The sequence below is a fragment of the Antechinus flavipes genome, chromosome 4 (assembly GCF_016432865.1).
Source record: "Antechinus flavipes isolate AdamAnt ecotype Samford, QLD, Australia chromosome 4, AdamAnt_v2, whole genome shotgun sequence".
In the NCBI taxonomy this organism is placed as follows: Eukaryota; Metazoa; Chordata; class Mammalia; order Dasyuromorphia; family Dasyuridae; genus Antechinus; species Antechinus flavipes.
The window spans coordinates 212,637,538-212,650,579 of NC_067401.1; the positions used below are offsets into that span (position 1 = coordinate 212,637,538).

General features: G+C 36.1%; 1 protein-coding gene across 1 annotated transcript in view; it reads right to left on the reverse strand.

Moving 5' to 3' along the window:
- Positions 1 to 13,042, reverse strand: part of PTCHD4 (patched domain containing 4) — a 315,238-nt gene that overhangs the window by 223,509 nt on the left and 78,687 nt on the right. The window contains exon 2 of the mRNA XM_051997117.1: positions 7,018 to 7,495. Coding sequence (XP_051853077.1) covers positions 7,018 to 7,495 — 478 coding nt within the window. The remainder of the gene's footprint in view (positions 1 to 7,017; positions 7,496 to 13,042) is intronic.

Below are 13,042 nucleotides of genomic sequence, written 5' to 3' on the forward strand. Positions count from 1 at the left end.
TCTGAAAATGAATATATAGTCATTATGAGTTTTTATTTTTAATCACTTTCATTTTATACATCGCCATATTTTATTGGGCACACTGAATCCAATGTGGAGCCACATGCTCCTTAATAGACATGTAGAAGATAAAGTAGAACAAAATTTTTAAAAAGCAAGAGAATTACAGAGATGGAAACTAAAGGAAAGACTTTAGGAATGAGAACTAGCGAAGCATGTAAGGTAAGTTAAAATGAGGATCAATTATCTTGAAACTTAGCAAGACAAAAAGGAATAAATCTAAGTTTACATCAGAGAGAAAAAGTCTCTGAATAGGAAATACAGGAGGATGTAGTTAGAGGATTGTTTTTTTTTTTTTTTTTTTTTTTTAAGGTTGTACTTTTTCCTGTTATATAATGGGCTTTGAAGTGACATCCAGGTCAACATGTCCAGTTCAGGAGCCACCTTTCAACATGAAGTCTTTCTTAATCCTTTCCAACAGCGGGCTGGTGCCTCTTCCTGGAACAATTACCTTTTATTTACTTTATATATACTTATGTAATTCAGTGTTTGGGGGGGAAAGGTATGATGTTCAGGGTGATTGTTGTTCTGAACTACATCTGGGAATGCGCTCTGGTCTACAGGAAATGCTCCAGTCCCGCAGATGAAGTGTGTTCCACTGATTGTCTCCTCTATAGAAACACATTGTGTCCTCTGATTGAATGTAAGATTTCTGAAGTCAGAGGCTGTTTCCATTTCCTTTTGCTTTGAGTCCTAAGCACCCAACATAATTTCTGGCATATAATAGACACTGATTGATATGAAGTAAGCAGAACTTGAGCAAGGACCTTTGCATGGAGCTGATAATGATATAGGACATGAAAGGCTTATCCATGTGATCGAAAGGAAAAAGACCTGGATTTTCAGGAGTTCTAAGATCCAGATCCAGCTATACCAGTTAGAACTATGTGATCTTAGGTGAGTTACTTAAGTGTCCCAATTTAGTTTTCTTATGTGTCAAATGAGGGAATTGAATTAGCTAGATGATACTTGCAGAGGTTCCATTTTAATTATTGAGCTCTATAATTGTATGATATTATCAACAATTGTAACATTGTTAATGGTTATGAGTAAATCTTTGATGGGATATAGACTGATATAGTCAGGACTGTTGGAGCTCAGTCTCTAATACATAGCTTATATTATGAAACAGCATGATATAGTCAAAAAAGGGCTAAGAAGATTCAATATAAACCTTACCTCAGTAATTTTGAATAACTAGAATAACTCATTTAATTTCACTCAGCCTCAGCTTCTTCATTTGTAAGATTAAGGAGTTGGATTAAATGTCCTTTCATGTTGCTTTCAACTCTCAGTTTATAATATACTTTAAAAATTATATAGAATATATAATTTATTTATTACTACATTAAATATAATTATATGAAACTATCATATGACATGATATTATTTCATATAATTGTTATATATTATATATCTAGATTTGTTTTTACATCATTTTCATTTCCAATATCTGACCCTACTCTTCTTTTAAGTTTACCATCCCTTGGAACACTGAATGATCAGGGATGGAAAGAAGAATAAGACAGAGTATGGGAAGGGAATAGGGCTAGGATGAAGGAGGAAGAGTAGGGGGAAGGAGAAGACAAAAGAGGATGAGAAGAAGGAGAAGAAGAAGAAAGACAAAGAAAGAGAGTATGAGAAGGAGGAGAAGAATGAAGAAGAGAAAAGGAGGAGAAAGAAGATGATAACAAGAAAAAGGGGAAAGAGCAAGATGGAAGAGAGAGGAGAAGAAAGAGGAGAGAAAAAAAAGGAGAGAGAGAGAAAGGAGGTAAAAAGCAGTTTAGAAAAATTAATCCACATAGCAGCCAAATCTGATAGTCTATATAACAATGTCCTTTGGCCATACTTTATGTTATTTAGGGTCTGTATTATTCTTAAATATTTCACCCCCTCACTTTAAGGTGTTGGTTTCACAGTTACCTCTTTTACATGAAATAAGATGATTTGTTGGGAAAATTACAACTTGTGAAACAGAACACAGGAATAGGATAGCCAGAGGGTCTTTGTGACAGAGGTTCCAAATCAAGCAGGCATGCATTTCATTCCTAAGGGACGTGCTGTTTCTCAAAGCTTGATACCAGAGAAGATAGGCCATTTATCTATGTGAGTTAATTTACCACTACATAGTTCTTAGAAATTCTAGACACCTGGATGGATAGAATGGAATAAATACCAAGGTGGCTCCTGCTGCTGTAAAAATCCATTGATTGGCTCCCCTGAAAATAATATACAAAATTGTGATGGCAAATTCTGTGATTTCAAAGGTCAGTGATGTAGATTTTGATTCAAATATATAAGTGAAACATAGCTCTTATGTCCCTTGCTATTTAAACTACCTACTAAAGAATACAATTTTTTTTTTCTTTCTTAATTCTTTTTTTTATAAAGATCATTGATCAGCTAATGTTCCAATCTGACAGTTCTTTGATGTGAAGACTGAGTTAGCACCCTGGATATCTTAGAATCAGCTGGAGTCTGATAAGCAATAGTCCCCAATCTTTATTCTTGGTCTTTAGGGGTAGAAGTGAAGGGAATGGACACAGGATCTTGGAGACCTTCCTTTTCCACCTCCATCACCCAAGTGACTCTGGCTTGTCTTACTCCACCCCCTAATCCTTCCCACAATTCTCTGTATACATCAAAAGATTGAACCAGCACAGAATAGTGAGAAGGGCCATTTTCCAAGCATATGCTAATAGAGTATTGTCCAATCGGTAGTTAGCTTTAAGTGCTTGGTTGTCCGACCTCAGTGCATCAACTCAAGAGTTTCAGCCTTTTACACTTTGAGGTTACTCTAATTATGTTCTAGGTCTTAGGGAAATCCAGGGAAATTTTCTAAAAACTTTGTTAAGTGTATCTCAGTATAATTTCCTTTATATTTCTACATATGTTATTTTAAGCATTTAAAATACCCTCCTCCCTCCAAGAAGGGACTTGCCAAAAGGTAATACAAAAAAGATTTAAAAAAATAAAAAAAACCTTCACTGACTAAGGACATTCTGGAAGTATCTAATATTAAATGCATGATAGTCAACTTCCTAGTTATAGATTGTCTCTAAATCCAGGGAAAGCATAGTTCTTGGAAGCAAGATTCCCAGAATCCAATATATTTGGAAGCATAAAGCAATGGAGAAAATACTGGGCCTGTGGTTAGGAAGATTTTGGTTCAAATCACATTTTTAGACACTTGTTAGCTGGGTGACTCTAAACAAGTCTCTTAAGTTCTTTTTGCTGGTTTTCTTAACTATAAAAGGAAGAAGTTTGACAGGCTTGCTTCTAAAATTCCTTCTAGTACAAATCTATCATGCTATGAATGATGTTTAGGGGGTACAGGGCTAATTAAGGAACTGAAATCTGTTCTTAAATGGATTTAATCGAGTTCAATCTAAGAGATTTAGAATCACTTATCCTTTGATGGAGGAAAATCAAATCCCTTAATTTTTTCTAGAAGTGACTTGATCTCCCAGGGGTCCTCCAGATATCCTAAGGGTGACCTAGGGCAATAATGAACATACCTCAGAACTGAATTATTTCCCCAGGCCTGCAGAACCACACTGGTCACTGGGAGATAAAAAGAAAGTAGCTACATTAATCTAGGCATTTGTCTCATTTTTGTATTTCTAGGCTAGTAAAGGTCAGTTGTATAATACAAGAAATTGCTATCAGAATTTTATAATGTACATTTTATTATCTAGCTTCTTGAGAGACACTTTTTTTGCTTCTTATGTGCTTGGGGTGTATCACTCTATCTTTCCCTGATAAATGTTTCCATTACATAATTTTCTTGCTCATAGATTTTGAAAGAGCCTCAAAGAGCTCTTAAATAACTAATTTATACCCCCAAGTATAGTCCTGCCCCTTTGGTGAATGATATCAGTTGCATCCCAGAATTCTCATTGTATTTCATTTAATGTAACTGAATCTCTTATGAATAACAAAATGTTCTAAATACATAATCAATGCCTGTTTTGTGCCAACATTTCTGAAAGCATGCTTTTCTGGTGAGAGAATATTTCCCATGATCAAGAAACATACATCTTCCAAAAGACTTGGAAAATTCTTGTCTACCCTTATTTTTCCCTTGTTCCTGAGTCTTTCATTGCATACTATGGGTTATTAAGGCTATAAATCAGAGAGCAGTGCAGCAGATTTTTAACCTGGAGAAGTAGAAACTATTCATTGTCAGCTATATTCTCTCCTGCTCATGCCACTTGGCCACCCAGAGTCCATTTTTACAATTTTTTGCCGAGTCTGTGCACACAAAGGATTAGATCACACATGCAACTGACAAACCCTCTCCTGCAATGCCATAGATATCAGCACTGTAATCACCTGGAAGATAAGACCCATCAATCTTGCTCTGGAGCTATAATTCTCCCCTTCTTCTTCCTTCAATCTTCCTTTTAGCCACATACCTATGAACACCAAGTCACCTCCCATCCTCCATAGCTCATCCCCCAACACATTTCCTCATCTATTAATGAATGTCTTTGAAGCGGTACCTTCTAAATGAGAGCTTGGTAGAAATCCGCCTTTACAATCGTTAGCATGAGAGCTGCTACAAACCCCTTCTCAATCATGATGGAAAAAAAGAAGGACATGTCTCTAAGTGGTAGCAGGAAAGAATTTAGGTTGGAAAGATGGGACACTTTTAGTCTATAAAGGTAATAGAATAATGGGGTTACTACAAGGGTTCCTCTTTTAATATTTTAGAGGATAATTGACTGATGGTTCTAAAGCATCTTTATCCCTTGGCATCAACTGCATAAATATTTTCATAGCTGGACATGCCATTCACAAACATTTAAAACCCATTCAGGGTCATTGCAAGGGGTTCTTATCATTAAATGGCTCATCTTAATAAATAAGCAAACAGACACTTGGCTATGAATAAAATAAACAATATGACTCGCAAAGAAATTATAGAATAGAAGGAAATCAAACTGTAAGTGATCCCAAAGATCATTTAGATCAGAGGTGGAGAATGTCTGACCTGTGGGCCATATAAGATCTGCAAATCATTTGGTTTGGCCTGCCAAGGGAACTGTAGGTGATGATGAGCTGAAAGTCAGGTAAAACAACCTCTCACTGCTTGAGTTTTTAAGATGATAACTTTGTATAGCTTTGTATATTACATTATGATGATATTATCAATATCCAAATGGCTCATGGTAAGAAAAAAAAAGGCAGCTCTGATCTAGATAAACCAATTGTTCCATTTTGTGGAGAAGTAACTAAGGTCCCCAAATGATATATACATAACTATACATAATATATGTGAAGGCTGGAAGGACTTCACAAAGTATTTCCTAGACAATGACTGAGCTATGTGTCACAGAGGGTACATATGTATATATTTCATTTTTTTCTTTCTTTTCTTTCTTTCTTTCTTTCTTTCTTTCTTTCTTTCTTTCTTTCTTTCTTTCTTTCTTTCTTTCTTTCTTCTTTCTTTCTTTCTTTCTTTCTTTCTTTCTTTCTTTCTTTCTTTCTTTCTTTCTTTCTTTCTTTCTGAGGCAATTGGGGTTAAGTGACTTTCCCAGGGTCACACAGCTGGGAAGTGTTAAGTGTCTGAGACCAGATTTGAACTCAGGTCCTTCTGACTTCAGGGCTGGTGCTCTATCCAATACACTACCTACCTGCCCCTATATGTATATATTTCAAATATATGTAATATTATTGTGAATCTAGTGAGGGGACTAATATATCTATTGATTGGGAAGTTGATATGATTTTTTAAAAAAGTATCAATAAAGTATAATGTTTTAAGTTGTAATAGCAAAGAGACGCTCATTATATATTTGCTTAATGGGGTGGAAAGGAAATAAGCACTGTGATTATTATTAGCACTTCATAAATAATATTTCATTTAATCCTCACAAAAATTGTGGGAAGTGGGTACTGATATTGACATTTTACAGATAAGGAAACTAAGATAAACAGGTTAAATGACATGTAGAGACACACAGTAAGAACATGTCTGAGGTCAAAATTAAACTGGGCCTGATCCAGGCTCAGTTCTTTAGCCACTGTGCTAAGTAGCTGCCAGACGTATGAATGGTATAATTCTATAATGTGGAGATCCATGAACTCTTTTTACTTTCAAAAAAGAGTCCTTCTTCTCCTCTCCCACATCTGCATAGCTGAGGGCAGGGATGTACTAGCACCAGTATGAACAGGTTTAGATGACCAGATTGTCAGCTTTTCAGTATGACCTTTTATACTTTGGAAAACTGTCAAATACTACAAATTAGGGCTTTATTTATTCATTATTGATTATCTAGATTTAAGAAAGAAATAACAAAAAAGTTAATACAAATTATGCTTAAAAGTGTGTTCTGTGTATTAGATTTTTTTTTTTTTTTTTGTATTTATTGTAGTTCAACATTTACCTGTACACCTCTGGGTAGGAAACTATGTATATGAAACATTATATGAGATTAGACTTTTTTGATGTGTAAATAGCTTTTCTGAACTGTCTCATTCCTTTTTAAATTCTTTACAATGAAAGATAACTAGCTCTCTAGGAGTAAGAGAAGAGAAGAATATATTGGAAAATGAAATATCATTTTTTAATATTGAAGATTAAAAATAAATTATCTGTTTTAAAGGGGGAGGGCATTTCATACAACAATAGAGTAACAGCCAGAAAGGAATCCAGAGCCCAACCTCTCTAATTTCATAGATAAGGGCACTGCTATAGAAGAATGCCTCCACTAGCAGTAACACATCCACAGTACTATCCCTTAAACTATAAGTTGGGAGCCATTTGTTAAGATGTATTTCTGCCTGAAATGCTTTGATCAGTGGAATGTATTTCACAGCCCAACTAAACCACAAGTTAGACTTAAAGCAGATGTAGCAATATCCCTAATTCTAATGCAAAGACAAAAATCTATCTGGAATCTCTGACACCAAAGCCACAAAAATCTGATCATGATAAAGAGGGATAATTACCCATTGCGAAGAAAGGGATCCCCAGGAGGGTGGAATTGTATTTTCCATCAGTGATGAAGAATATCCCTGCCGCAGTTACACTGGATATGCAAACTGTCAGGACACCCAGGAGGCCCAGAAAGGGCTTGCTCCGCAGGCAGTCTTTCATCGAGCTGGAGAGAGTGGCTGTGGTCAAGATCAGCATGAGGCTCACCAGGATCTTGCTCCTGGCCAAGATACTGGTCTTATGAAAGTCTCTCCAGAGGCTAAACGATGCTAGAGAGAACAGCTGGAAGTCCTGGTGCTCCTCTTGCAGTTTCCTCATCAGTTTGCAGAACTCACTCTCCCACTTCTCCCCAATGAGGTCTTGGGTAGCAGAGCCATAGGTCTGGAGGTAGTAGGTGATTTGAATGGCTCTGGCTGACTTGACCCGCTGGTCTTTGCTGTTGGGCACATCGACACCACCCAGTTGGTGTCCAATAAAGGTGCTCCTCCCATCCTTGGAAACAAAAAGAAACTATATTATGGTGGAGCATAGTATACCATATTTCAGACTCCTAAGGAAAGAGTCCAGTAAATTGTGAGCTCCTTGAGGGTGAGAACTGCCTTTTTCTTTTTAACTTCTGTGCTTAGTACATAGTAGGCACTTAATAACTATTAATTGACTAACCATTAAAAGGGGAGATTAACTGGGATATAGAGTCAATTTAGGACTAGGAAGTAAATTGAGCCCTTTAAATCAATATGGAACATACCATGCATGATTGTCAATATTACAAAAGACTGCTGCAAAGCCACAGACCTCGCTTCCTACTACCCACATGCACATTAATAACTTCACAATCATCCCACACTTTCATCCTGAACACTTTCCTTCTTTGGGAGCCAAATGTAAACTCCTAGAACAGAACACTACATTCCCGAATCTGATTTCACCTAATAGGAAACATGTCGTGAAAGGCAGCGTAGCCTGGTGGTCTGAGAGTTGAATTCAGTTCAAGTTCCACTTCTCATACATATTAACTTAGTGATCTTGAATAAATCATTTAATTTCTCAGTGTACTGAGCAACTTTCTAAGTTTGTAAGCTGTTGAAAATGGTGCTGACCTTTATCTGTAGAGGATATTCGTCAGCCAGGCAGTTCCCTGTACCAATAAAATCATAGGTCTAGTGTCTGTCCCCAAGATGCATGGAATAAGTTATTAGCAACCAACAACAGCAATCTAACAACTACTCAATTTAGTATTCTGGATTTTCATTCCTTAGCTAAAGTATTTATATTTGTACAAAGGGAGAATTTGTATTGTACAAAGGAAGAATCATACCATGATTAGACAAGTAGATCTCAGAGCCATATTTTCCCCTGTGGTAGAGTATGGCCAGCCAATTTATGGTTAAAACTAGGTTAAGGAGATCAAGAATAAAATTAAACTGAGGATTGTAAAAGTTTAGGAAGATGAATGGAGAATAGAAAAAAATGTTTGAAGAAATACAAATTTAAGAGATTAAAAAAGATATGGTGAGCTAGAATAGTAACAAACTGGTGATGGAAACATTTTTAAGGTTAAAAAAGGGACTTTATATTTGGGCAAGTTGTTCTATTTTCCTGCTTAGACCTAGCATTTTTTCTTTATGAAAATAATCATAGTTTGTTGAAGTTAGCAATACCAGTTCTGTCTATAGACCTTTGTTGTGATGGCAATCTTTCTAAATGCAAATTGATTAAATGAAGTTAGGGTTCTGCTTTTACAATCAAAAACACCATTATGCTATCAACCATGTACACAATTTATTCTCTCTCAGCCAGAGTTCCTTAGGAATAATTCATTTCTGGCAATTTTTTTTTCCTGAATAAGAAATGAACATTTAAAACATTCCAAATTCTAAATGCCACCTGTCATCTGCCCACCAGTGAATTTTCAAGCAGAAAATAAATAATAAATGTTTCATGAATGGCCTTAATGCCAGTAAAGGCAACTAAATGATACAGTACAAATGCTGAATCTGGAATCAAAAACCTGAGTTCAAATCCTGCCTCAGACACATACTATCTCTGTGATCATGGGTAAGCTCTCTCATCTATAAAATTGATTGTATTTGATGGCCTCTTCAAAGTCCCTGCTAACTCTAAATCTACAATTCACTACTCTGATGATTGGTACTCATTGGGAGAATCAAAGTAAGAAGAGTAGGAAAGTCAATAGGTAAGAAATTACTTTTTCCTCATGGTCCACTTTTAGAAAATTAGGATGAAAAATACTTGGGTGAGCACTCCAACAACACAGATTGCATTGCTCCTTCCTTTTCTGCCCTTTCTCACTGCTCATGTCTTAGTAGATGACTTTCATGAATTCTTTGGCCAAAAAAGAGAGAAAATCATAGTACAAAATCATGTAGTTGCCAGTCTTTTGATGCTGAACCTCTCCACATTTAGATAGTCTAAGTATTTCATATTGCAGATACACATTCTTTTTATATTAGTTCACCAGCAAAAGTTTGTGCTCCGCTGACACTGATTTTGAGAACTCAGGTTCATCTCCATGACATGATGAAGCAATAGTATAGAATGTCATCAAAGATAGCAAAGAATAGTAAGAGGCAGCTAGGTGGTGAAGTGGATAGAACATTGGACTTTGAATAAGAAAAACCTGAGTTAGAATCATGCCCTAGACATTTATTATCCATGTAACTCCATGGACAAGTCATATAACGTTTTCAATCTTATAATATTGTCTGCAAAACCTTGGAAATAATAATAGCATCTACTTCACAGTGTTGATGTGAGGACCAAATGAGATATCATATGCAAAGAACTTTGCAAATTTAAAAGTATTTTATAATTGTTAGCTATTATCACAATACCTAAGATTATTAGAAGGAATTTTAATAGAACAAGCTAAAATACATATAATAAATGCTTCTAAAAGGGTACTTCATATAGATTCTAGATGTTGAGTTGAAAGAGACTATAGCTACTACAGCCCCGTTGTTTTACAGATGACAAATCTAAAATCAAGGGAGATTAAGGAATTTGTCCTATGTGACACAAGTAGCAAGTGTTAGAGATGGGATTTAAAGCCACAATCATTTACTCAGTAATAATTGTTGCCATTTATGCCAAACATTGTCCATTTCTTTTCCCAAACTTAAAAAATAAAGGTGAAGAACACTTTATCAAATACTCAATGAGTCAATTGACTCAGTTCAACTAATCTAAACAAAATTGTATTATTCTGAGCCAGGATTTGAAAGGTTTTCACCTTATTTGCTATTGAGGTATCAAATTTTGCCCTTTTTCCCCACTTATGTTAACCTTATATTCACTTTCCAGTATTTTCTTCTAATAGCATCACTGATGGAACTCTGAAGTCTCATGTGAGTCTTTTGATTAAGACATAGCACAGATTTTTGGAAAAAGAATTGATGTTTGAATTAAAGGACCACAGTTCAAATCTTGTCTTTTTTGCTATCCGTGTGACTTTGAAAAAAAATCACTTGATCTTGCTTCCCTCATCAACAGGGAATTAAACTACATGTCCCCTAAGATCATTTTCAGCTATTATGCCATGATCCTATAGTCTAAATTCTGTGAAATGATGAGAATAAATGAAGATACATAAAGAAGACTAGGTAGCATAAAGTAATTCACTTTGATGCCCTGGAAACTCCCCCCCCCCCAAAAAAAAAAATCAAGACCCTATTTAAGCAACTCAGTATCAAATAATCAAGTCAGATAATTCCCCAAGAATACAAATTTATTTACTTAAGTTTTTATGAGTTTTTTCCTTTCCTCCCTTCCTTCACTTCCCTGCCTCTCTTCCTCTCCTTCCCTCCATTCCTTCCTCCCCACTTTCTTTCCTTCCTTCCTCCCTCTCCCTCTTTTCTTTCTTTCCTTCCTTCCTTATTTCCTTCCTTCCTTCCTTCCTTCCTTCCTTCCTTCCTTCCTTCCTTCCTTCCTTCCTTCCTTCCTTCCTTCCTTCCTTCCTTCCTTCCCTCCTTCTTTTCTCACTCTCTTCTTCTTTTCTCTGTCTCTATGTCTCTCTATATATTTCTGTCTCTGTGCCTCTCTCTTCCCCTCTCCCTCTCTCACTCCCTTCTCTGTCTTTCCCCTCTCTGTGTCTCTGTTTCTGTGTTTCTCTGTGTCTCTCTCTGTCTCTGTCTCTTTCCATCTCTCCTCCTCCACCTCCCCTCCACCCCCCACCCCCGCGCCTGCATGTCTCCTGGCCTGCCTCCTTCCCTTCCTTCTTCCCTCCCTCCCTTTCCTTCTTCCACCTCTCCCTTGCCCTCTTCTTCACCCTCTCCCTCTCTCTGTATCTCTGTTTCTTTCCCTCTCTCCCTCCTTCTCTTCCTTCCTCCCTTCCCCCCCATTCCTTGCTCCTTTTATTCCTCCCTCTCTCATAGATAACTTGTTTTTGAAACTGATTTGCCCTTCTGGGTATTTGAAAGGGAAAGTATCATAAAAACTTACACTATGTCATTCAGCATGTGTTGCTCTGACTGCCTGTATGCATTTTAGTCATCAAAATGATTTCTGAGGGATTTTTAACAAGTGAATAATCTGAAGATTTATGGGTCCCTCAGGAGTCATTTTGCATATTATAATGGATCAAAGGAAATGCTGATAATACAGTTGGCCAAAAATTTAAAAAAAAAAATTAGGAAGTCTAAATATAGTTTTTTTTAAAATTACAGGTCTTCATTGGGCTTTGCTTAGCAGTTAAAATCCCTATTTTGAAGTTATCTGATTTCTTTCTTTCTTTCTTTTTCTTTTTTGTTAACAAAAATTACATCCAAGAGGACATGCTTTTTATCTTTTTCTTATATCTAAATGGATGGAGCAAAGAGAGCAGATTTCCCTCTCCTATGAAAACAAACAAATACAGTCCAAGGTCCTTTGAGGTTTTCAAATAGAAAATGTTCCCGAAAAAGTTAGTCTGTTTTTGTTGCAGTCTATCCACTCTAATTTTTGCAAGAAAGCAAGAATGATCTTCTCACAAAAACCCTTGGAGCAAAAGCCAAATATTATTTTGCAAGGAGCCTTTGAAGGAGAAATACTATGAAGCCACCTAAATCAACTTTGGCTAAAGACCTTGTCATTTAAAGGGGCAAAAATGGTGTTTTTATTGACTTAAAGTACAGAAATCTCTGTGTAAGACAAAGTATCATCACAACAAAATTGGTCATGGCTTAAAGAATAATTCTCCTTAGCTGTTGTCCTCCTCTTTCTCTTCCCCCTTCTCTTCCTCCTCCTTTTCCATCTCCATGTTATTCCTTTTCTTCAACACTGGTCTCCTTATCTTCAAAATTCACTTGTTCAGTGGTTACTCAGGAATGACTCTACTACTGATATGTAAAGGAGTTTTGCCATTTGCCCCTCCTTAAGCAACCTCCTTCCTGGTACTAAACATAATCGAAATAGAACAATTTCATCTTCCCCCATTCCAATAGCAAAAATTGTGTAATCTTTGAGTAAACCACTATAGCTGACTCTGGATAGTGATTGAAAAAAATGCATAGAGTTGGAAGGGATTGTATAGGTCACCTGGGCTCACAATCTTGATTGTCAGATGAAGAAAATGAGTCCCAGAAAAATTAAGTGACTTGTCCAATATCACATAGTACATAATTCACCGAGCTAGGATTCAAATTAATCACCGTTAGCTCCCAAACCAGGACTCTTTCCTCTGTGGCATACTGACTCAATCAATTAATATTTATATTATTAAATTTTAATATTAAGAATCAATTAATACTATTAAATACCTGCTCTAGGTCAGATGTTTTGCAAGGTGCTAGGTATACAAATTCAAAGAATGGTCTTGTCTTCCAAAATACTTCATCTTCCTTCTTCCTCATGTTCTCCTTTAGAGCTATGTCTAAATCCTTTTCTCTTTTTGTCAGAAACAAGCCTTTCATTCCACAATTAAAGATAAAAAGCAAACAGTAAATGTACCTGGCAATATAATGACAAGAATTCATAGAAATGTGTCAATGATTATGTTAGAACCTTAACTTAGAGAAGATTAGGGAATTAAAATATGAGGGA